This window comes from Piliocolobus tephrosceles, chromosome 5, assembly GCF_002776525.5.
Source record: "Piliocolobus tephrosceles isolate RC106 chromosome 5, ASM277652v3, whole genome shotgun sequence".
Lineage (NCBI taxonomy): Eukaryota > Metazoa > Chordata > Mammalia > Primates > Cercopithecidae > Piliocolobus > Piliocolobus tephrosceles.
In genome coordinates, this window is record NC_045438.1 from 93290648 (window position 1) to 93316052 (window position 25405).

Sequence of the window (25405 nt, forward strand, 5' to 3'; positions counted from 1 at the left end):
TAAAAGGGGATCAGGAGTTATGGGTGATGGCAGGGGTTGTGTTGCTATTTTCAGTGGGCTGGGTAGGTTAGGCTTTATTCAGAAGGTAGCAGACATCTGAGAAAAGACTTGGAAAGGGATAAGGGAATTAGCCATATGTGGAGAAAGACTGCATGAAGAGGGAACAGCCAGTGCAAACCTAAGTTTGGAGCATGTCTGGTGTGTTGGAAGAACAGGAGATTGGAGTGGCTGGAGCAGGTCAAGGCGAGAAGTAGCAGGTAAGGTCAGAGATAATAGGAGACAAGTTTCTACAGGGCCGTCTTAGGCTGAGGTATCAGGAAGTTGGTGTTTATTCTGAATGAAATGAAGAGCATTGCAGTTTTGAACAGAGGAGCGATGTTGTAGGGCAACCAGTTAGGATGCTTTTGAAATCTTCCTAGAAGAGGTTGTATTTGAACTGATTCTAGAGGATAAAAAAGAATTTGCCAAGTGAAAAAAGAGTAGAGATTTGCTTTGGTAAGCCTTATTTAAGAGTAATTGCTATCACTATACTTACAAAATAAATGTACTTTAAAATGAAAGTCATATATGCTTCTTGACTTTAGGTTAAATTATAATATCCTATAAAGAATTTATCCCTTTGTGGCCCCTTATCTCTTTAACCATGCTCATTTTAAAAATTGATGTTCTAGTTTAATAGAATTTAAGGACTTCAATAATCGAAGAGTCATTTCCTTTTTACTCAAAAATTTAATTGGTCTCTTACTAATTTCTTTAGAAAGTGAATAATTGCCATTTGCCATTCTGCCATAAAACTATAAATTAAATTGAACCATCTTGTATATCTTATTATTAAGGAAGATTTATTTACATACTTTTTAAATTTAAAAGGCTCTATACTCAGGTTTGAGAAACATAAGACAGTTTTTGTCTTTAAGGTACTTAAGATCTGATAGGAGAGATAGACATTTTCCAAATGGTATTATAAAAGAAAATGTGAGTTCATCGAATGTGAGTCCTAGCTCATCCTTCTATCTTTATAAAAATTATCTACCTATTTGATATGGTCAAGGCTTCCTCAAATTCAACCTCTTCAGTTGTGCAACTACTGAACTATACTTATATTTTCTCCTCTAGATCCTATGGTTAGAAAGTTTGAACCACCACCTATTACCTGGGAATCTACATACGTTCTTTCTGTATGTCACATCTTTTAGTGCTGTTACACAAGTTTGTAAATGTTTGAGAGCCAGGACTCTGCTAAGTACCTTTTCCTTCAGAATATAGTCATAGTATAGATAGCCAATAGTTAATTGGTAGCTAAGCATTACAAATGATACTGTGGAATATAGTGTTAGCTATAAATATATTTCACCTAATTCTGGAAAATGTTGCTTGAAAATTTGACTGTAAAGTAACTTTGAAAAGGTTATTCTTATTATTTTTTTTCAATTGGCTTCCAAAATGAAAATGGATTTAATCCCAGTTTAGGTCAAAGATTCAGTAAAACCTGTGTTTAAAAAGCAGTAACATTTTCTTTTAAGAGAAGTAGTTTTTGCTTATAAAATGCTTCATCATCTCTGATTTTTAGATGGTCTTTATAACAAATTTATCTTAAAAATTCGGACCTATATACTAATGCTCAATCATCATTAAGAAACGTGTCTTGATGTATTATTTCCAACAATCATATTTTCACACCTGAACACTATTAGTTTCCTAAAATTCGACATTTTGATTTGGTTAGAGTTAAAGTACATCTTGGTAATACTGTCAATGTTTATGTGGCATGTCATCACTTATTTTCTTACAACGGACAGGTGAGTCTGAGATGTGAATGATCCTTGGTGTTTGGATAAGATGATTTTAGTTCTCATTTGGCAGGAAAATTGATGTCTGTCGTTTTTGTGTGATTCTTGCATTAAATACGTTTGGAGCCAAAGCATTGGAGGATGTCTTTTACCAGGCCATTCATGGGCATGAAGAAAATGTATCAGGGGGCAAGGCTATGATTGAAACTTACTGAGTGTCTGTTAAATTGTTATATAACCAACTTAAGCCTAAGTATGCTAATTCACGACTGTCATACCTTGTCTTAGAAATTCCCAAGTGTTGCGGTAGATTGTTGCATAGAACTTACATGCTAACAGCAAGAGAAATACTGTATCAGAATATAAAATTATTGCTGTGATAAAAGAACATACAAGCATAGTGTAATTATTCTTTGAAATATTATTGCTTAGGAACCTGTAAAGGCTATATATGTCCTCACCAGGCCCAAAGATTCTTTGGGGGTTTGGGGTGGGGGCAGTGCGGTGCAGAGTGGCTGGAAATATAGTATGAGCCAAACATTTATTGGATGTGAATAATATAAGCAATACTGAGATTCTTTATAATACAACCAATATATTTATGTTTTACCAACTTTAGGGCATAATTACTGTGCTCTGTACCTTGGTTAAGTAGTAGTTTGTATATATATTTAGTTTTCTTTAAGGCTAAATTCAGGTGAGAAACCTAGTGCTAATTACCCAATGTAGGTGGCAGTCACTGTTAGAAAAAAAAAAGCCTGTATTAGAAGATCATCTGTAGGTTAACAATGTGCCTGCAGATCAGTCAACATATATTTATTGAGCACCTTCTTTGTCCATAAGTTACCAGTATAGAAAATAAGTAGAGTAGTAATTTAGATGGAAGAGGACATTTTTGGCTAGAGTCAATGTATCAAGCTTTGGGACAGAAGATAAACTTCAGTCAAATCTTGAATGATGATTAGAATGAATGAGTTGAAAGGGAAAGCTAATGGATTCTAAATAAGGAGTCATTATACAGATGTTTGGCAAGATTCCAGGTGTAATTATTATTTTTTAATAATGCAAATGATGTATTCCTTTGTCTTCACTTGTTACAAAGATATTTTTAAATATCATTCTGCCTGTCAGATTTAGAGTGTTCAAGTGTTACTGGTTAACGAAAAGTATACCGGGTTCCAGTTTTAAGTGCCTTTGTAAGAAAAACTATTTCGTAGACAGCTTTTAAGGAAATAACATATAAATGCTTTAGGTTTTTAAAGAGCACTAGCCAGAGAGTAAAGAAATCTGAGCTTTAATCCTAGCTTCATGCCTTACTTTGTGATTTTTGGACAGGTCATTTAACTCCATTTGCCTACTTACAAAGTGAGAATGATAGTGTCTGACTTACTTTAGGTGAAACACTGTTTTTATTCAGTACTTTAAAGACTTTTAACTAGAAGCCATGTATATCAGAAAGCATCTTTATTTTTACCAGCACATGACAAATTGGAATATATGAATTCTTAAAAGGTGATAATTTAAGAAAATTAATTTCCAGATTACATTTATTTTCCTTTTTTTTCTTGGTAGCGGATACTCTGTTTTCAAGGAAGCTGAACGGGAAATACAGACTTGAGCGACTTGTTCCAACTGCAGTATATCAGCACATGAAAATGCATAAACGAATTCTTGGACACTTGTCATCTGTGTACTGTGTAACTTTTGATCGAACTGGCAGACGGATATTTACTGTAAGTAATTTTTAAAGTATTATTTATATTCATATATGTAATTGAGGAAATTTTGCTTATAGGTGAACTTGAAGTAAAATCTTGGTTTTTTCTTTTAATAGGAAACCGGAAATTCAGGTGGTTTCACTTACTCTAACAGAAGAGTTTAGTTAAATTTGGACTTTATCCAAATTCAGAAAGTTTCTAAACGACATGTTGCAGCACAAAGTTATAATATGCTTGTGCATCATGAATAAGTATAGTTCTCAACATATATCAAATACACAGTTTGACATTTTGCAAAATGTCATAAAATAACTTTAATTTTAAACCAAGGACATTTCCTAAGTATGTTGAGAGATTATTAAATGTGCCTTTTTATAATTGTATGAGATTATTAAATATACCTTTTTATATTATCTGTAGAAAACCACTTGCTTGTCTTTGAGAAATTTCCCTTAAAATAGTGATTTAAAAAAAGCTAAAAAATTCTGATCATATCTAATACTCTTATTACCTGTTACTCTTAACACTTCATTCTTCAAAATATCTGATGATGTGTTTAAAGAACCTCTTTAGGTTTATTTATTTGTTATCGTTTCTTGTAACCTGTAGAATGGAGAAAAGCAAAGCTTTTGAGCTTTATTTTAAGTGAGAAAATTACTTTTGGAAATATTTTATTTTCAGGTGCCTTAACATCTACATTCATTAAGCATAATACTACACTATTGTGATGATATTTATTATTAAACACTACCCTGTGGGCTGAAGGTATGCATTCGTTCACAAGGTTTTTAATTTCTTTTGAAATAAGAAAATTTGAAATGGAAGTTAAATGGAAATTTTGCTGTCTTTGAAGAGAGCAGCTGTGAATTTTACGTAGTTATGACAATTATAGATTCCTCTTTTTAGTGAATTTGCTTGTAAACTGAGACCTATTTATACCTACTACTTCTCCTCTACCCATAAACCCAGTCATCTGTAAAACAGCTAAATAGCAGGATGTAGCAATGCATTTTTATACTTTTCTTTTCCCTTGACTCTATCTAATCTACCTCAGGCATTTGCAGATCCCTTCTTACATCAGAATTTTCCCCCTTTACCTTCTCTTGTATCAAGTATTATTTTCAGAGTGGAAAATAGGCATCTCTATATTTGCTGAAGTGCCTGCCAACAGTAGTAATTTGCTCTCAAATAGTAATTGAAAATTAATTTAGCCATTCAACTTTAATATGGTTATATTCAAATTCACCTCTAAAAACCTAAAGTAAATTTGGTTTTTCTTATATTTGAAAGAATTCTTTCAAAAACAGTAATAAATTAAAATAATGAAAAAGGGGCATTACATTGTGTTTTTGTATTATGTTTTGGTCAGTATAAAGTTATGCCATTGTAAAGAACCTTGCAGGAAGTCTTTCTTTAAAAATGATGGGGATTGTAAGCATTTGTCATATTTTATGAAGCATTTTACATGTTTTGATGTTAATTAGATATATAATCTTCTGAAATTTCTTTAGGGAGAATGCAGTGAAATAGTGTGCTTTTTGCTATCTGATGAGTCTGGTAGGTATGGACTGGAAGAGCTTTTTGAACCAGGGTTCAGCATGCTACTGCCTGTGTGTCAAACCCAGTTTATTTGTTCTTATAAATGCAATTTCATTGAAACACAGGCATATTCAGTTGTTTATATGTTGTCTGTGGTTGCCTGTGCACTACAACGGTAGAGTTGAGTAGTTTTGACTGAGAACATATGGCGTGCAAAGCCTAAAATATTTATTTGGCTCTGTACAGAAAAAAAATGCTATCCTTTTCTAGACATTTCATTATTTCTTTTAAGGGCACGTGATTTAGAGAACAGGAATAATATGTGAAGAGGAAGCTGTTTTTTGGTTATTTCTTTAGTTGAAAGCACATCAATTAAGGGAAGAAAAGTAGTGCTGTGCTATTTTATATGGTCTTACCAAAAGTCTAAAGGTGTTTATTTTTTAAGAATGTGATAGAATTTGTTAATTGTGCCAAATTCAGTCTCATTTGTAATTTTTTACTGGTGATTTGTAGTTGCAGATTTCAGAATGTTACCTTATAATAAGAGATACAAAGATATGAGGGCACTGTTTTTTAAAAAAATTCTTGTATTTTTATTATTTTCACTTCAAGTGGTGGTAGGGTACACATATGTCCACTATTCATATTATTCTTTAATAAAGTGGGCACTGAGTGTTTTTTTCATTTCACTAGGCACACACTAGACACTCGTCCTTTGGAAATCAGTCTTGAAAATACATAGAATCAGCCTTTAAGATAGTAGATCATGATTGACCGGTGAAACACTCCTGTGAGAGAACATACTGTTACTATTTTTGGAGATAACAATTTGGTAATGGACCAATCAGTATTTCCTTTTTATATAATTGGTATTTTAAGACCTTGCAGATTTATTTCTAAGATATTTGTGTATATATATATTTGAAAACTTTTTCCAAGGGATTAATTCTCTTGAGTCCTTTCTGAACAGGATAGCTGGAGGCATAGAGTACTGTGGTTAAAAGCATCAACTTTGACATCAGAGGGCTTTTAGTCACAGCTTTACGACTTCTACTAGTGAAACTGACAGATTACCTCACCTCTTTAATCTCCAGTTTTCTCGTCTCCTAAAGAGAGAGGGGAGTAGATAATAATAGTACCAACCACATAGGATTTTTGTGGGATTATGTGAATTAATGCGTATAGTTAGTACTGAACAAAATACACAGTAAGCAGTCATTAGATTTTCCCTGCTGCTACTTATAGATTTTAGTAAATTTCATCTTTGATTTTTTTATCCAAATCTTATTTATAAATAGTATACAAGAATTAAAAAGGAAATCATTGTAATTGATAATTGATAATCTGTATTAGGAAAACGTATCATTATTTTGTACTATAGTATTTTAAGAATGTGTGCTTTCCTAATTATATTAATGAGAAAAACCCAAGGAGAGAAATAGCATAATTGCCAAGTCAGATTTTGTTCCCTAATTCTCTCTTAGCCTTTTAATGTTTTTTACTTGGTTTTAAAATCATTTCCTTAAGTAACATTTACCAGAGAAAAGCAGAGTTAATGAATTCTTACAACTAAGGCACTCAAAAGTACATGGAACACCATATAAAAAGCGGAGTTTTCCCCCCTTTTCAGAAACATAAAATGTCTCTCTGATTCTAATTAATATTGTATAATAAAGAAAATGAGTTTATGCATTCCTTTAATGAACTTCAGAGTTTTATGAACCAGCTACTGTTCTAAGCCGTTGGGATATAGAATTGAAAGTGGTATTTATTCTTCGAGAGTTCACAGATGGTAAACAAACAATATTGATATAATGTGATAAAACCTTGGCAGGAGGTAACGAGGCGCTGAGATAGCATAGGAGATAGGTATCTAATCCAACCTTGTGGTAGGAGATGGTAAGGGAAATTTACTAGAGTAATAACAGCTAGGTAACTTTAGGAGTTGAATTGGATATTGCACACTTAGGGAAAGGCATTTACAGACTTGGGGAGAATGTAACATGCAATTGTGCATTAATGGATGTGGCATAGAATAAATATGGCTCATCATAAAGAGCTAGAGATATTGGTGTGGTACAAAATCAAGATACTTTTGTGACCTGCTAAATAGTGGATTTCGTTTCTGAAGGCAGTGGAGAGCTAATGATTGATTTGGTTAGAAAAGTGAGTAGAATTTCTCTTTTCATTGAACCCTTTGGCATTATTGTAGAAGATGGATTCAAACTAACTCTATATACAGAGAAATTGGCAAAAAGATTCTGGCAGTGATCTATAAAAGAAGTCAGGGATTAAACAGTCACAGTGGGATGGAATTGACAGATTAAAAATAGGATTTGTAAGACTCGAGAGACTGATTTGTATGTTGGAAGAGAGATGGAAGAGTATAGGATGACATATTTTTAACTTCTGTCATTTAGAAAGTCCTGTAATTTACTGTGTTAGGAATTTAAGGGGAGAAGTTTGTGAAGGTGAAACATGTTGACTTGGAGATACCTATGTGGAAAGCCAAATAGAAATGCCCAGTAGGCAGTGGGAACTCAGAGATTTAGGTTAGAAGATTTAGCTTAGGAATCATTCAGCTTGGAAAATGGAATACATTATCTCGTATGTATCTAACATGAGAAGACTGAAACTTCAGCTTTTAAAGCAGACAAAAGAAGAGTCAATAATTGTGATCACAAAGCTGCCTGAGAGGCTAGGGGGAAAAAAAAAAAGTGTGATATCTTAGAAGCCAGGAGACTAGAATTTCATGAAAGGCAGAAACCTAAAGTAAGATTAGTACTCTAAAACATCCTTTGGGTTTGTCAAGGTAATTGATGACTGCTATGGTCTGAATGTTTCTGTTGCCTCAAAATTATTGTGTTGAAACCTAATCCCCAGTGTGGTAGTATTAAGAGGTGAGGGCTTTAGGAGATGAGGTCTCAAAAATGGAGCGCTAGGGCCAGGCGCGGTGGCTCAAGCCTGTAATCCCAGCACTTTGGGAGGCCGAGATGGGCGGATCACGAGGTCAGGAGATCGAGACCATCCTGGCTAACCTGGTGAAACCCCGTCTCTACTAAAAAATACAAAAAAGTAGCCAGGCGAGGTGGCGGGCTCCTGTAGTCCCAGCTACTCGGGAGGCTGAGGCGGGAGAATGGTGTGAACCCAGGGAGGTGGAGCTTGCAGTAAGCTGAGATCCGGCCACTGCACTCCAGCCTGGGTGACAGAGTGAGACTCCGTCTCAAAAAGAAAGAAAAAAAAAATGGAGCCCATGTGAATGGGATTAGTGCCCTTACAAAAGAGGCTCAAGGGAACCATGTGAAGACACAGGTAGAAGCACAAAGAGGTCCTTTACCAGACACCACATCTACTGGCACTTTGGCCTTGGCCTTCCCAGCCTCCAGAACTGTGAGTAATAAAATTCTGTTTACAAATTAACAAGTGTCTAAGGTATTTTGTTATAGCAGCTCCAACAGACTAAGACCAAAAAATGTTCAGTTTAGCATTAGAGATAGGAATGAGATTGCAGTACACTGAAGAGGGAATGGGAATTGAAAAATTGAATACACTAAACTTTTGAAACTTGACAGTTAAAAGATGTGATAGACATTCAGAAGAATGTGGAGTACTGCCACTTAACTTTGTGCTTCTATTATATTGTATTTTCCTATTACATTCCAATGACAGATTTCTGTTTTCCTTTTAAGTTGTGAGCTTTGTCTTTGTCTTTGTTATTGTTATTTTTTAGATCTGTGTAGTGCCTTGCAGAGTATCTGATGTATACAGGAGGCATACCACAAATGATGAATGAATCAAGCAATTTGAGATATAAAAATGACTAATGTCCATTCTTGCAAAACATTTACCATCTGATAGGGGAAATACAAACAAATATCTGTAAGATAAGTTCCTCTCTGCTACTGTACTTCAGGTACACTGATCCCTTGTACGTAAGACTTGCGAAGCCCATTTGTGACTTAAAGTCTTGCATTAGGATGTTGCCTGGGATTCCCTTCTCCAAAGTATTCATTCATGTGGCTCATTTTCTTTTTTTTTTTTTTAATTAGCGGGTAGAGACCAGTAGAAGATCTTAGTTTGAAGATCTTGCAATATGTCCCCAAAAGATGCTAATCAATTAAAGAGCAAACATTGCAAATTTACAGGGGAAAAACTTTGGAAATACTAATGTAACCATGTTAACTTCACTAGCTCTGGGATGCGTTGACATTGTGTGTTCTCTGAAGTGGTGCACTGAGAAAAACACAGCTTCTTGTTTGTGGAATTACTGCAAAAGATAATATGACCTGGATCTGGTCATGAAGAAACATTGACAGACCTACGTTTTGGGTCATCCTGCAGATTGTAAGGCCTGTATTCTTTATAACCTGCTGAGGACATGAAAGAGAAAGCCTGAGAAAGTATTCCAAATTGAAGGAGCCTGATGAGACATGCCAATTAAATATAATGTATATGGGTTTGTGGACCAAAAAGGAAAAGAGAACATTGTTGACAAAATAGTTGACAAAATTTGAATGGGGCCTGTAGATTTGGTTGTTACCAGTATTGTTATTGGTAGTGTTATCAGTATTGATTTCCCAACTTACATAGGGAAATATGTTTTAGAAAAATACACACTGATATTTAGAGGTAATAGGGTATCAAGTCAGCAGCCTTGCTTTTAAATGGTTCAGAATAAAGATTAATGGTCATGGAGTTATGTGTGTATGTTATATGGAGAGAGAGGGAGGGAAAGAAGGTGGTGATGGAGATACGGGAAACATTTGTACCGTTCTTGAAACTTTTGTACGTTTGAAATTCACAGTTATTTTAAGTGCATAGGAGGTGGTATAGAAGCAATAGTGAGCATTTAGCATGTTTAATAATGGAAAAGAGGCAGAGTATGGTAATTTAGAGGCCAATAAAGTATAGGAAAACTGAGCTGAGAGGAAGAAACTACTAAGATAGCAAATTTGAAGATAACGAGAGGAGATTGTTGATATGTAATGATTTTTAAGGAGGTGGCATGTATAAAATAGCAGTGTGGACTTTTTTAGAAAGGTAGTTATTAGGTCTGCAATTAACAGGTTCTGCTTTTCAATATAAAATAGTCTATCTGATGAGAGTCTTGATTATGAAATGGGACTGGATTCTAGAAATTAGTGATAAAGCTTGGCAATAGAAGAGTATTGAAAAGAGACAGAAAAAATGATTGCTGATTATGCTTAGCCTACCAAGTAAATAGGAGATTCATGAATTTGTAGTGTTGTGGAATTAGTATGCTTACCGTAATGCTTCTTGGCATCCTGGTAGCAGTATCAGAGCAAGTGATGGTTAGATTAGCGCCGGATTGGTCATTGGTAGTATAGATGAATAAAGGTCAAGAATGAAATAAGGCATGTGTTGAAATGTTTGACCCTGAGGTTTAGGCTGATTTGTAAGGGAAATGAAACACAGGTCTGATACGTTGGTAAGAAAGAAAATAAATGACCTAGAAAAGAATTGAACTAAATTTAAATTGTACGCAATTTTTAGTTTTGCTAGAAAAGCAGGTTACTTTTTAGCTTGAATAGGTAAATGAAATTGTAGTAAATATGACAATATAGACATTTTTGGCATTCATTTCTGCTGCTTATTCTAATGACAATCAGAGATGAGATCTCTGACTCATAAAGCCGTAAAGTAGCCTCAAGAGAAATTAAAATTCTCCTTGTTGACTCTGCCAGATAACAGGTTTTCAAGGAATGCCAAATTCTTGAAGATATTTTTAGTTAAAAAAATCACATAATTTCTTTTATTTTCATGTCAAAGTAGTAATCTTTGTATGATTGATGCCTCTCTTTTAGGTACATAGGTGAATATTTTAATTTTAAGGTTTCTCAGGTTATCTGAACCAGAAGTAAACTGTTTCCCAGTGTATACGGTTTTCTGCTTGTGTTACTGAGCAAAGGGGGCTTGCTGCCCAGTGTGCTAGAAGCCAATACTATGACACTGGGTTTTTGAGAAAAGAAAAGCTTTATATTGAAAGTCAACTGCCAAGAAGACTCAGGGGTCAAGCTCAAATCTGTCTCCTCATGCTGGTTTCAAGGTAGTATTTTTATTAGAGGTTCAGTAGGGGTGAATTCTGAGATTAGTAGGTGTTTGTGGACGGAAAGGGGAGATCTGGAATGTCCTTGGATATGCACAGTTACCTCATTATGCTACCTCATGGGTCACATGAGCAAATTCTAGGGTAGTTAGTATGAAAAGTGGTAGATAGTCAGGCTTTGATGTCAGCAAGCTCGTTCTGTGTAGATTCCATTGGCCATCTTGGTTCCAGCTGATTTCAGCCAGTTCTTCTATCTCTTAAGTAGAGGGAGTTTCAGTGTTTGGACAAGTTGTTTCTTAGCTGCCATCCTGCACACTCAAGAATGTTAGTCATTCAGTGTTAATCAGTGTTAGTCATTGATTTCTTTAACTCTTTGGGGCATGATTTCACTAAGAAAATTCAACCATTCCTTGTCATTTATGCTGCTTCCTGCAAATGACTTTATTACTGAACAGAATTGTCCTCTCTGATTGTCTGCCTCATAGTTTTGCAACATCTGGGCCTAAATTGACTTCTTGGCCTTGCATAGAAAGGCCTGTAGTTCATTTATATAGTCAGAGTATCTGTAAATAAGCCATACCAAAAAGAGCTCTATCAAGTTGTTCTGAAACTTAGCTTTTCTTTAAATAAATAAGTAGTTCAATTAGGCCTTTTGAAGCTTAACCTCTGGAAACTCATTAAATTATTAAAATTTGGGGGCATGGACTTTAGGTGCTGTTTGGTTTCTGCATCGAATTGAAATGATTCATGGCCCTGTGTCTGAAGTTGTTTGAAGTTTTCATGGCAGTACGTAGGCCATTTTTTTCTGGATTTTGAGGAGAATTTTGATACCAAAGTGCATAACAGTAGAAAACCACGTCACAAAGACCTGTGGAACTTTTCTTCATGAGAACATTAAAGTCAAATGTGTTACTAGACATTGCCTAAGCTTTATGAAAAATGCCAACACAGACATACACTGTTTCATTGTCCCTTTCTTTATTGCATTTTGCAAATACTTTATTTTTTACAAATTGTGTGTTTGCGGTAACTCTGAATAAAGCAAGTCTGTCAGCACCGTTTTTCTAACAACATATGCTCAAGTCTTGTCTCTTTGACATTTCGGTACTTCTAACAATATTTCAAGCCTTTTCATTATTATTATAACTGTTAATGGTGATCTGTGATCTCTGATGTTCCTATTGTAAGTCTTTTAGGGTGCCATGAACTGTGCCCTTATAAGATGGTGAACTTAAAATCAGTGAATGTTACATGTGTTCTGATTGCTCCAGCAACTGGCCCTTCCCCATTTTTCTCTCCTTGGGCCTGCCTATTGAAATTAATCCAATTAATAACCCTACAATGGCCTCTTAGTGTTCAAGCGAGAGGAAGAGTCTCAGGTCTCTCACTTTAATTCAAAAGCTAGAAAAGCTAGAAAAGATTAAGGCAAGTGAGGAATGCATGTTCAAAGAGTTAGCCCAAGTTGTGAATGTAAAGGAAAAGTTCTTGAAGGAAATTAAATGTGCCACTTCAGCGAGCACACAAATCACGAGGAAGTTAAAGAGCTCATTGTTGATATAGAGAAAGTTTAAGTGGTCTGTATAGGAGATCAAAACTAGCCACAATAGTCTTTTAAGCCAAAGGCTAATACAGAGCAAGACCCTAACTAATTCTGTGAAGGCTGAGAGATGAGGAAGCTACAGAAGAAAAGTTGGAGCTAGTAGAGGTTGGCTCATGAGGTTTAAGGAAAGAAGCCATCTCCGTAACATAAAAGTGCAAGGTGAAGCAGCAAGTGCTGATGAAGTAGTTGCCACAAATTATCCAAAAGATCTAAGCTAAGATCATTGAAGAAAGTTGTTCCACTAAACAATAGATTCTCAATTACAGGTGAAACAGCCGTATATTGGAAAAATATGTCATCTGGACTTTCATAATTAGAGAGAAGTCAATGTCTGGCTTCAGAGCTTCAAAAAGCAGGCTGACTCTTTTGTTCCAGGCTAATGCAGCTAGTGACTTGAAGTTAAAACCAGTGTCCATTTACCATTTTGTAAATTCTAGGACCATAAGAATTATGCTAAATCTGCTTTGCTTGTGCTCTGTAAAGGGAACAACAAAGCCTGGATGACAGCATATCTTTTTATAGTGTGGTTTACTGAATATTTTAAGCCCACTGTTGATACCTACTGCTCAGAAAAAAAAAAAAAAAAAAAAAAAAAAAGATTCCTTTCAAGATGTTACTGATCATTAACAAGATGCCTGATCACCCAAGAACTCTGATGGAAATGTACAAGGTGATTAGTGTTGTTTTTATGCTTGCTGACAATACATTTATTCTGCAGCCTGTGGATCAAGGAGTAATTCTGATTTTCAAGTCTTATTTAAGAAATACATTTCATGTGGCTATAGCTGTCATGGATAGTAATTCATTTGATGGATCTGGGCAAAGTACATCGAAAACCTCCTGTTTCACCTGTAATTGAGAATCAATTATTATCACCATTCTAGATGTCATTAAGAACATTCGTGATTCTTGGGAGGAGGTCAAAATGTCAACATTAACAGGAGTTTGGAAGAAGTTGATTGCATCCCCCGTGGATGACTTTGAGAGGTTCAAGACTTGAGTGGTGGAAGTAACTGCAATAGCAAGAGAACTAAAATTAGTAGTGGAGCCTGAAGGTCTGACTGAATTGCTGCAATCTCATGATTAAACTTAAATGGGGGAGGAGTTGCTGCTTATGGATGAGCAAAGAAAGTTTCTTAGGATGGAATTTACTCCTGGTCAAGATGCTGTGAACATTGTTGAAATGAAAACAAAGGATGTGGAATATTACATGAACTCAGTTGGTAAACCAGTGGCTTGATTTGAGAGGGCTGAGTCCAATTTTGAAGTAAGTTCTACTGTGGGTAAAATGCTGTCAGATAGCATTCCATGCTGCAGAGAAATCTCTTGTGAAAGGAAGAGTCCAATGGATGCAACAGACTTCATTGTTGTCTTATTTTAAGAAGTTGTGACAGCTACCCCAACCTTCAGCAACTCCACTTTGATCAGCCAACAGCTGCCAACATCAAGGCAAAGCCCTCCACCAGCAAAAATATTACTACTCGCTGAAGTTTCAGTTAATTAGCATTTTTTAGCAATAAAGTATTTTTAAATTAATGTGTGCCCTTTTTTTTAGACATAATGATATTGCACACTTAATACACTGCAGCATAATGTAAATGTAACTCTTACAACTCTTGGAAACCAAAAAATTTGTGTGATTTGCTTTGTTGGAATACTTGTTTAATTGCGGTGGTCTGGAACTGAGCCTGCAGTATCTAGGAGGTATGACTGTATTTGTTTTTATTTGAGTCTTGCCTCTCAAACTTTTTATTTTGAAGAATGTTGAAGTTTTTAAAGGTATTTATAAAATCAGAACTGTTTTTGGATATACAGAAAAAAATGCTAATTGCTTATAGTAAGAAATGCAGCTGCATGCTGAAGGGAAAAGTAATAGGTACCATTACCTCCATACTGTAAAAGTGCTAGAAGAAATAACAGTGGTTACAGAGTAAATGTCTGATGCTGTTTTCTTCCTTCGTCCTAAAGTGCAGAAGCGTGTTGACTGTTTTTTAGGCACATTTCGTTATCATAATATGTGTGGTTTTTTTCAGGTGTGGCAGTAGGCTAAGCTAATTTTTAGAGTACTTGAAGCCAAATTCTTAGGATTGGGAAAATGTAAATTTTGTTTAATTCCCACCCTTTCTCAACACACGTTCTCATAAATAATATCTATGCTGTTGTGTTTTCAAGTATAGAGATGTACTCTTTTAGCTTCCTTGACTTCATCCTTTGATGACAAGATTGTCTTGACTTAAAAAAAAACCTGTAAATTTGGTGTCTCATTGTTTTGGGATTTAAATAAGCTAAAGGCTATACAGATTTTCTTGAGATTTTTCTAGCTTATGCTAAGTTTGATGTAAACAAATGATAATATTAATGAGCACTCTTTCACAGTAATTATGACCATTTTACATTATTGAAAAATGAGGTTGGGTATGGTGTCTCATGCCTATAATCCCAGCAATTTGGGAGGCTGAGACAGACAGATCACTTGAGGTCAGGAGTTTGAGACCAGCCTGACCAACATGGAGAAACTCCGTCTCTACTAAAAATATAAAAATTAGCTGGTTGTGGTGGCAGGTACCTGTAATTCCAGCTATTCGGGAGGCTGAGGCAGGAGAATCTCTTGAACCTGGGATACAGAGGTTGCAGTGAGGTGAGATCGCACTACAGTACTCCAGCCTGGGTGACAGAGCAAGACTTCGTCTCAAAAAAAAAGGAAGAAAAATGAAACAAGTGATTTACTACTCTCTTTTGTGATTAAACACTAGCTTAATAATTTAATTTTAAAATGAATTATAAAAAAGAATTTTAAATTTTGTGCCCACCCCATGGATTTCTTAAAACCAGTTCATAGTTTTCCAAATAAAAAATCTACACTAAGTGCTCTCTATTGACAATCTCGTCTGCTATCATTGTTTTGACTACTATGGTATAAACTGATAACACCCAGATCTCTATCTCTAATCTAAACATCCTCTTGTAGCTTCAGATCTATTACTCACATAGACACTAGCAGGATCTGGCTAAAATACTATAGTGACCATGTATTGCCTGCTAACAAATTGCCTAGTGACTACCTGAGCAGGTTAAATACAAACTCTTAAACATTAGGTATTTAAAACTCAATTGTCATTCTTAGGTAAAACATTTCCAGCTTAATCACTTATTTTCACTTATACTTTGGACTTTTAAGTTTTCATAATTTGCCAATTCCCAGCCCGAGCAGCAATCCCCAGCAACATTGAGATGTTACTGAAAAGAAATGACTACTTTGTTTTCCCCTGGGTATTGGAGCTTTGCTGAAAAAAAAAAACTATGTCAGTTGAGGTATTTCTAACATCATGCTATTTCAATTTAGCAGGTCTTTAATTGTTGCTTGCAGAATTTTTCCACCTTTCTTACTGCTTTTATTTCACTGCATTTCCAAACTTTCTTCACTTTTTTAGTTCATTCTGTTGTTCTCTCCCTCTCACTTTTAATCCTCTGATTTTTGTTTTGTTTTGTTTTTGCTGAGGTTACATGATCTCTCGCTACTTCTTTTTCCTTCATACACCTTAGAAGAGGTGTATCTTATGTCATGGCCCCTTTTCACCGTTTACATACCATTTTTTTAATATCCATAACTTGGCTTTAACATTTTATTTTTCTTTGGCTGAAAGACTATAATATCTTACTTTTTGGTTTGTTGATCTTAGTGACATTTGTGGAACTAGAGATAGGCTTATGGAAAAGAGAGTGTATCTGTTCAATTTATGTTAGACGTTTTGGTCTTTTTAAAAATAATGATATTTATCAATTTTTAATTTATTCTTCGTCATTTATTTAAAACACATTTATAGTCTGTAATCTCAGCACTTTGGGAGGTCAAGATGGGTGGATTACTTGAGGCCAGGAGCTCGAGACCAGCCTGGTCACCAGGGCGAAACCCCATCTCTAGTAAAGATACAGAAATTAACTGGGTGTAGTGGTGCACATCTGTAATCCCAGCTACTCAGAAGGCTGAGGCATGAGAACCACTTGAACCTGGGAGGTGGAGGTTACAGTGAGCCATGATCATGCCACTGTACTCCAGCCAGGGTAACAGAGTAAGACTGTCTCAAACTAAACAAAGAAGTATATAAATAATAAAATAAAACACATTTATAGTACTTTAAACATTTTTTCCCAATACATTTAATTTTTCCTCTGCAGTTCTTTTAGTCAATTATTTTTGAGTACTTGTATATTGTATAGTCATCTTAATTTACTGAATTTGTGCTCAGATTACCTTTTGTTTCAAATTTCCATAAAGGTGAATTAATTATCACAAGTGATGATATATGAGATAGAAATTGCTTAAGAATGCTGAGAATTCTGTTTGAAAATCTTCCAGCAGTCCTGGGGGGTGGAATTAGGGGTAGGGGCAGCAAACTTCTGTGGGTCATGGAAGAGGATAATGGAGAGAGATTTTTGTGAAAGGATGGTCAAAAATTTCTCTCTGGCAATTTGATGGAAGAAAAGAAAGGTTAATTGAGATAATACGCACTCAGAGGGAAGAATATGCATTTTTGTTTGTTTCAGCACTTGTCTAAAAAGAGCAAATTTAATCAAGCAATACTAAATTGGTAAGATAACTAAATGATAAACCCAGTAGGAATATAGTGGGACTTCCTGTGACATTTTAATTGATGAAAGTCACTGGAGGTTAATTTTAGGTCACAGATTGCTGTTGTTCCTTTTATTAAAACTGACATTTTGGTCAAAAGACTGGTGTTTTTATTTGTTAACATGAAAAATACGTGAAGCACCTTTATAGTGAAATGTAAAACACATTCAAAGATTCATAAGAATGATGTGAATTGTATTGGTATTTGAAGGTACATGATGTCATGATTTTACTTTTGTTATATAGTCTACCTACTGTAGTGTACTTAAAATTCTGTACTGAATGCGGTTGAGAACCAAATATTGCTTCAGTTTTGGGAAGATAATCAAATGTAGTGAACACATTGATTCAGTTTGTGAAATTTAGAGAATTTAATTTGAATGAGTGCCCTAAAGCATTTTTTTACTCAGCAAATCCCTAATGTGTTTCCCATGTGCCAGGTGGTGGTATAGACCAGCTTTCTGGGAGTCATAGTCTGCTACAGCTCTTCCTTCACTTCCATCAGATAATCAGTGATATGTTCCTTATCCCTTTTATTCCCCAAACAGCTGTTACAACCATGTCTTTGATTATTCTTTTTTGCTATAATAATTTGTGTTACCACTCATTCTCTCCTGACCATACTCTTTTAACAACTTTCAACTGGTCTCCTACTTTCTAGCCTAATTCACACTGATGCCAGGATGATCTTTAGAAAACACAAATATGACCGATACTCACCTGTTTGATATCTTCAGTGACCCTCATTACACACGACTTTTCTTAGTAAACCATAAAAGGCCTTTCACAAATTTTTCTTACTTTTTCATCCGTATGGCTTCACCTCACACTGTAAATAACCTTGCAGGCTGCTTGCAATTCTATGAACTACTCACATTGTTTCACATTTTCATGCTTTTGACCATAGTTTATAGTCACATTATGGAATGCTCTTTTTAAAGTAATAAGAATATGAATACTGTCGGCAGCAAAAGTAGTGTTAGAAGATAAAGCCGTAACCATGTGTCAGACACTGTCTTATCTCTTCACTTTCATTTAGTTTTGTGACAATCCTATGAGGTAGGCATAGATGAGAAATCTGAGGCACAAGAAGTATATGTAACATGTCCAAAGTCATACATTTGACCCTGGAGGCTGTCCTGTAAGCCGCTACATTACATTGCCTCTTCTTGAGTGAGACTCTATTCAAGCATCACTGCTTCTGGGTTCCTTTCCACACTGTACCTCTCCATCTTCTCAGGAAAAGTAGACTGTTTCCTTGTTTGAATCTTTGCTGATTAACAGTGGTTAAACACTTAGGACATATAAGTGTTTATATGTCCTATATAATATATAGCACATTATTACATTTACATTCTTCTGTCTTGCTTCACAAGGACAAGAATACTGTGTCTTTATATCTTATTCTTATATCTTTAGTGGTTGTCACATAATCACAAGGCAAAGGGATAAATGAATGCATGAATCACTTAATTTTAAAGGTATAGGGAACTTTAAAGACCATTCAATTTAGCCTCCTTATTTTGTAGATGAAGAACTCAGTCAGAAGAACTGGTTTTATAGTTAATTGGGGGGTGTTTTAGGTAGCACTGGCAGAGTCGGATTTAAGATACAACATTTAACATATTCTGTTGATACAGTGTTTGGAAACATTTATATGTTATATTTATTGTCAGTGTGATGCAGAAAGTTGTCTGAATTATATGCCTCTGTAGGTCCTTTTGAGTTCTTTCTAATGTCAGATATGAAGGTGTTTCTTTAAGAATTAGATTGGAAGGTCGTTAAGCATTCTAACATGAACCCTTAGTAAAACTGTATCCTGTAAAATATTCAATAATTTTGCAAGAGAGTGTGTTTTCTCTTTTAACCTTGTGGCAAAAAATTAAGTTTTGAATCTGGGAAGTAGATATATGGGGACTACTTTCTTATATATTTAAAATGTTTATAATAAAAAAGTCTAAATGTTCTATCTCTATTTTGGCTATATAAAATCGGAATGTTCATTTGTCAGTATAGGTATTCATAGGAAACTCCATATCCTTTACAATTTCTTTCTGGACTTACAGTACTATGGCAGAGTAAACAAGTAATTTATGCATTTTTATTGACTTCCTACAGATAAGGTTAATTTTTTTTCTGATAGATGATGTCATGTTTTCAGCTGAAGATCAGTGATAGGAAACTCCTAGCTTCCTGAGAGAAAAAGCCCCAAACAAGCTTACTTTTAGTTTTGTATTACAAAACAAAATAGATAATATTAGTCACCATTGTATCTTGCATTTGTTTTGCAACTGTAATTTTTTTTTTTTTTTTTTTTACTTCAGAATTTCAAATTCTTTTACAGAAATCCACATTGAGGGTACTTTGATAGTAGATAGGGAACCAAAGGTAAATATTAATTATCGTCAGTATTCCACTTATCTTATTTGCTGGTGAGTACACAAGTGCTCTTTTTCAGTGATTTAATTTAATAAAGAGCTTTGTGTAGAGGAAAATTCCTAACACAAATATTTAACACTTTTTGGTATTTAAAAATATACTTGTTCAGAAGTGGACATAACAGATACGATTTATTAGTGTTAAGATTTTGAATTAAAATGTATAGGGTTAATGCTATTAATATCCATTCTTACTTTAAGGGTTCTGATGACTGTCTTGTGAAAATATGGGCAACAGATGATGGGAGGTTATTAGCTACCTTAAGAGGACATGCTGCTGAAATATCAGACATGGCTGTAAACTATGAGAATACCATGATAGCAGCTGGAAGTTGTGATAAAATGATCCGAGTCTGGTGTCTTCGAACCTGTGCACCTTTGGCTGTTCTTCAGGGCCATAGTGCATCTATTACATCACTACAGGTAATTGTCTTAATCCCTATACATTTTTTTTGTTGTTATAATGTAAAGTAAATTTAATGAAGTCACTTTTGGTTATTAAATTTTAAGAAGTTACTTTTATAATCACTTTTATAATCCAGTATATAAGGCCAACTAAAATGAAGACTGCTTTCTTTATAAATATATGGACTTTAAGTAACATAACCTTGGTAAATTCTTGCCATTTTCTAGCTGTTTCTGTTAGTTGCTATTTGTATGGCAAAAAGTAGATTTTATTTGTACTGTGTCACTCTTGTAAAGATTTTTTTTCTGTGATTGTCTTTTCAGTTCTCACCATTGTGCAGTGGCTCAAAGAGATATCTATCTTCTACTGGGGCAGATGGCACTATTTGTTTTTGGCTCTGGGATGCTGGAACCCTTAAAATAAAGTCAGTTTCTATTTTATTTCATAGAATAAATGTGTTTAATTTAATGAGTGGATTTGCGAAAGTATGAAGTAGTCGACAGTGGGAATACATTTACTTTTTCTCCTTGAGTAAATAATAGAAATCCTCTTTTGGCTCTTTACTAACCTGTTTTGTTTTTATGCCTCCCCCTTTTTCTATGTTTCAAATAAAGTTTTCTCATGTTCACGTTTTTTTTTTTTCTCTTTATCCTAATCATAGCTCTTTCCTTCAGAATTTACCTGTTTTATTACCACTCCTTTCTATGTGCTGCATATTTTAATAGCTGCTTTTGATGCTGAGAACATAATCTTAAGAATTTCTAATGCTGTTCTTTAAAATAATTTTAATAATTGATGCTACTGAACCTATAAACTTGAGATTTTATTTTAGATCTAAGAAAACAAAGGGAGACAGAATCACTGAAGTTTCACTAAACTGCATCAAGGTAGATAGATGTATTCCCCTCCCTCCCCATAATAGCATTTTGCGTTTGTGCAGTCTCCCATGTTAATACTTTGATTTATCAAAACAAGTTGGTTGGATAGTATTATCTTTTGATTAAGGGCACTGAAAAGGTTGAATGACTTTCCCATAGTTAAAACAATGCTTAAAAATGGGCAAGGCCAGGATTAGGGCACTTCTCTGCCCTTTGATGCTTTCTATACCATATCTTTTGTTTATTTGTTTGTTTATTTATTTATTTATTTATTTATTTTTTTGAGACGGAGTCTGGCTCTGTCTCCCAGGCTGGAGTGCAATGGCCGGATCTCAGCTCACTGCAAGCTCCGCCCCCCGGGTATATGCCATTCTCCTGCCTCAGCCTCCGGAGTAGCTGGGACTACAGGCGCCCGCCACGTCGCCCGGCTAGTTTTTTGTATTTTTAGTAGAGACGGGGTTTCACTGTGTTAGCCAGGATGGTCTCGATCTCCTGACCTCGTGATCCGCCCGTCTCGGCCTCCCAAAGTGCTGGGATTACAGGCTTGAGCCACCGCGCCCGGCTATTTATTTATTTTTGAGGTGGAGTCTCGCTCTGTGTCTCAACTCAGCTCACTGCCTCAGCTCACTGCAAGCTCCGCCTCCCGAGTTCACACCATTCTGCTGCCTTAGCCTCCCAAGTAGGTGGGACTACAGGCGCCCACCACCACGCCCTGCTAAGTTTTTTGTATTTTTAGTAGAGATGGGGTTTCGTGAGCCACCATACCTGGCCTCTATACCATATCTTTTTTTTTTTTTTTTTTTTTTTTGAGACGGAGTCTCGCTCTGTTGCTCGGGCTGAGAGTGCAGTGGCCAGATCTCAGCTCACTGCAAGCTCCGCCCCCCGGGTTTACGCATATCTTTTAAGTGGATGTAGTGGGGAGAGGAAATAGTGTATTTGCTCCATGGGTAGTCTTTGAACAAGGAAGTAGTGTATGCAGTTGATTTCACAGTGTTGAAATGGCCATTTCTGCCACTCGAGGTAGGAAGTCATTCAGATTAGAAAGTATATCTCAATAATTATCTCTGACTTCTATGTATAAATTGCCAACCCAAGTTATTTAATAAAATATGCATGCCTTTATTATTTTAAAAACAATAGCGTTTAGATGGTTGTAATGCAATGCCTGCGTCTTTAATTTCATGTGTATGAACATTCTTGTAGAGTGGTTTTTATGGCAGCTTGGGGGCCATGGTAGCTCGAGTAACATAATAAAACTACTTCGTTTGAAAAAAGATTGTGATTTAAAACATGGTTCTTTGGACAAAGCAAGTTGACTTCACTTCAGTTGCATCCCTCGTATTTAAAGTCTTTATGGATAGATAAAAGTTGAAATATTTTACTGATGTATATGGACAATAGCAGTAGTTAATTGTTCATTGTTGTTTTCTTGTATATATTTTTAACCTCCTTGTGGACCTGATTGGGATACCTTTCTCTTTTCCTATCTTATTGTTTTAGAGAAGAAAAAGTGATTAGCAATGTTCAAATTGGGATAGGAACAGAAAATGTTTTACAGAATTAAACTCACACCTTATTTATGCTTCTTGAGGATTATATTGCTAAGTACAATAACATTTCATGTTTCTGGATGCTTGAGAAGTGAGCTTTTCCATATAAGTGATTTTTTTCAGAACCTTTATGTAGAATCACATATAAACCACAACCCTAATACAGTATTTTTTCTCCATCAATGTTTTTATATAGATATAATTAGGAAAATATATATAATTTTGGTTTTTTCTTAATATTTTACCATAGATATTTATATTTATTTTAATAACTTGCATTGTGTTCCATAGAGCTGTTGTATACAGCTTAGCAGTTTTTTTTATTTTTGGACTTTAAAGTTTTTTCTGGTTATTTATAAGTAATATTCTTTCCTATTTGGTATTAAAATTGTCCCTTAAAATTTTTAAATTCAGAGTTCAGGCGTAAGAATGAGTAATGTGGCTGGGCACGGTGGCTCATACCTGTAATTCCAGGACTTTGGGAGGTCAAGGAAGGAGGATCACTTGAGTTCAGAACTTTGAGACCAGCCTAAGTAACAGACCAAGATCTTGTCTCTACAAAAATTCAAACAAACAAACAAACAACAGCAACAACAAACACCAGACATGGTGGCGCACACTTACAGTCCCAGCTACTCAGGGGACTGAGGTGAGAGGCTTGCTTGAGCCCAGGAGTTGGAGGCTGAAATGAGCTGTGATCACACCACTATACTGTAGCCTCGGCGACAGGGCCAAGATCCTGTCTCATTAAAAATATAAAAATAAGAACAATCCATTGCTCTTTAGATATAAGCCTTGAAACACGTATTCTCTTTATGTATTTACGCATAGTTGAAAACTGCCAAAAATTTGACAGGATATAGATTTCTACTGTGTTTATGTCACATAGGATTTAATTAATAAAGGCAAAAACTGTATTTAGCTATAATGCTTTTGTATAATCTGCTGGGGGAAATGACTTTAGAAACCCAGCATCTGCATTAGTTGAATGAATCAGTTCAACTTTGGGAACTCATATATCTTTATACATTCACTTGTATGTATATATTACCAACTCACCAGTAAAGATGCTGTTTCTTAAATGGATAGTCGAAGTGGCTAATTGAACCGTAAGCTAGCCCCAGAGGTCTCGGGATAGGAGGAAGATATCCAAGTATATTTAAACTTAGGTGTAAAGAGACTAGGAATCCTAAAATAGGCGTATAATATGATAATTATGAATTTTTATTGGTGATTATTAGGCACTTAGTCCGCCAAGCTAGTACTAAGCATTTCACATTTGTTATCTCAATCCCTATAATAACCCTTTGAGAAAGGTACAGTTATTATCTCTGGGGGCAGATAAGGGAAAAAACTGGGGGCACAGCAGGTTACATTGTTAGCAGGTGGTACTGGAGCCAGGATTTAAATACTACTAGAGGTATAATATGAGAAACCCCTTTTAACCACTGTGCCAAACTAAATGGCAGTTAGTCATTGAAGGATTGGCTATAACTTGTTGACCCTAATAAAAATACTAGTATTTATTGAGCATATTGGACACTGTACTAAGCACTTTACATGAATCATACTTATTTAATTCTCCCAGCAACTCTGAGATAGATTCTGTTAATTACTCCTGTTTTACAGATGAGGAGACTGAGGTACAGAAATGATAACTTGGCCTAAGGTCACACACTTGATAAGTGATAGACCTAGAACTGAACTCGGCCCAAGGCCCTTTTAAAAAATGTTTCCTCGGCCGGGCGCGGTGGCTCAAGCCTGTAATCCCAGCACTTTGGGAGGCCGAGATGGGCGGATCGCGAGGTCAGGAGATCGAGACCATCCTGGCTAACACGGTGAAACCCCGTCTCTACTAAAAAATACAAAAAACTAGCCGGGCGAGGTGGCAGGCGCCTGTAGTCCCAGCTACTCGGGAGGCTGAGGCAGGAGAATGGCGTAAACCCGGGAGGCGGAGCTTGCAGTGAGCTGAGATCCGGCCACAGCACTCCAGCCTGGGTGACAGAGCGAGACTCCGTCTCAAAAAAAAAAAAAAAAAAAATGTTTCCTCAAATAGTGCATCTAAAAACAAATTATGGGTACCCACTTACTTGTTTTTTCTCTTTAAAAATATAAAATCTTTATTGTTCAGTGTTAGTTTTTGTGGGTACATAGGTGTATATATTTATGGGGTACATGAGATCTTTTGATACAGACATGCAATGCATAATAAACACATGGTGTTAAAGAGGGTATCCATCCCTTCAAGCATTTATCCTTTGTGTTACAAACTATCCAATTATACTCTTTTAGTCATTTAAAAATGTATAACTTGTTGATTATAGTCATTTGCTGTGCTATCAAATACTAGGCCTTATTCATTCATTCTATTAGTTTTGTGCTCATTAACCATCCCCACCTCCCTCCTCTTCCTCCCACTACCTTTCCCAGTCTATAGTAGCCATCCTCTACTATCTCATGAATTCAACTGTTTTGATTTGTAGATCCCAAAAATAAGTGAGAACATGTGATGTTTGTCTTTCTGTGCCTGCCTTATTTCACTTAGCATAATAACTTTCAGTTCCATCTGTGTTGTTACGAATGACAAGATTTCATTCTTTTTTATGGCTGAATAGTACCCCATTGTGTATAAGTACCACATTTTCTTTATCCATTCATCTGTTGTTGGACCCTGTGGTTGCTTCCAAATCTTCGCTCTTATGGCTGGGCGTGTTGGCTCATGCCTGTAATCCCAGCACTTTGGGAGGCCAAGGCGGGCAGATGACCTGAGGTCAGGAGTTTGAGACCAG

The 25405-nt window shown here is 35.6% G+C and overlaps 1 protein-coding gene across 2 annotated transcripts in view; it reads left to right on the forward strand.

Annotated features, from left to right (window-relative positions):
* PHIP (pleckstrin homology domain interacting protein) overlaps nucleotides 1-25405 on the forward strand; it is a 137823-nt gene that overhangs the window by 32586 nt on the left and 79832 nt on the right. For both annotated transcript variants that reach the window (XM_023223092.3, XM_023223093.2), the window contains exons 7-9: nucleotides 3363-3523; nucleotides 19984-20205; nucleotides 20512-20612. In XM_023223092.3, the coding sequence (XP_023078860.1) occupies nucleotides 3363-3523; nucleotides 19984-20205; nucleotides 20512-20612 (484 nt within the window). The remainder of the gene's footprint in view (nucleotides 1-3362; nucleotides 3524-19983; nucleotides 20206-20511; nucleotides 20613-25405) is intronic.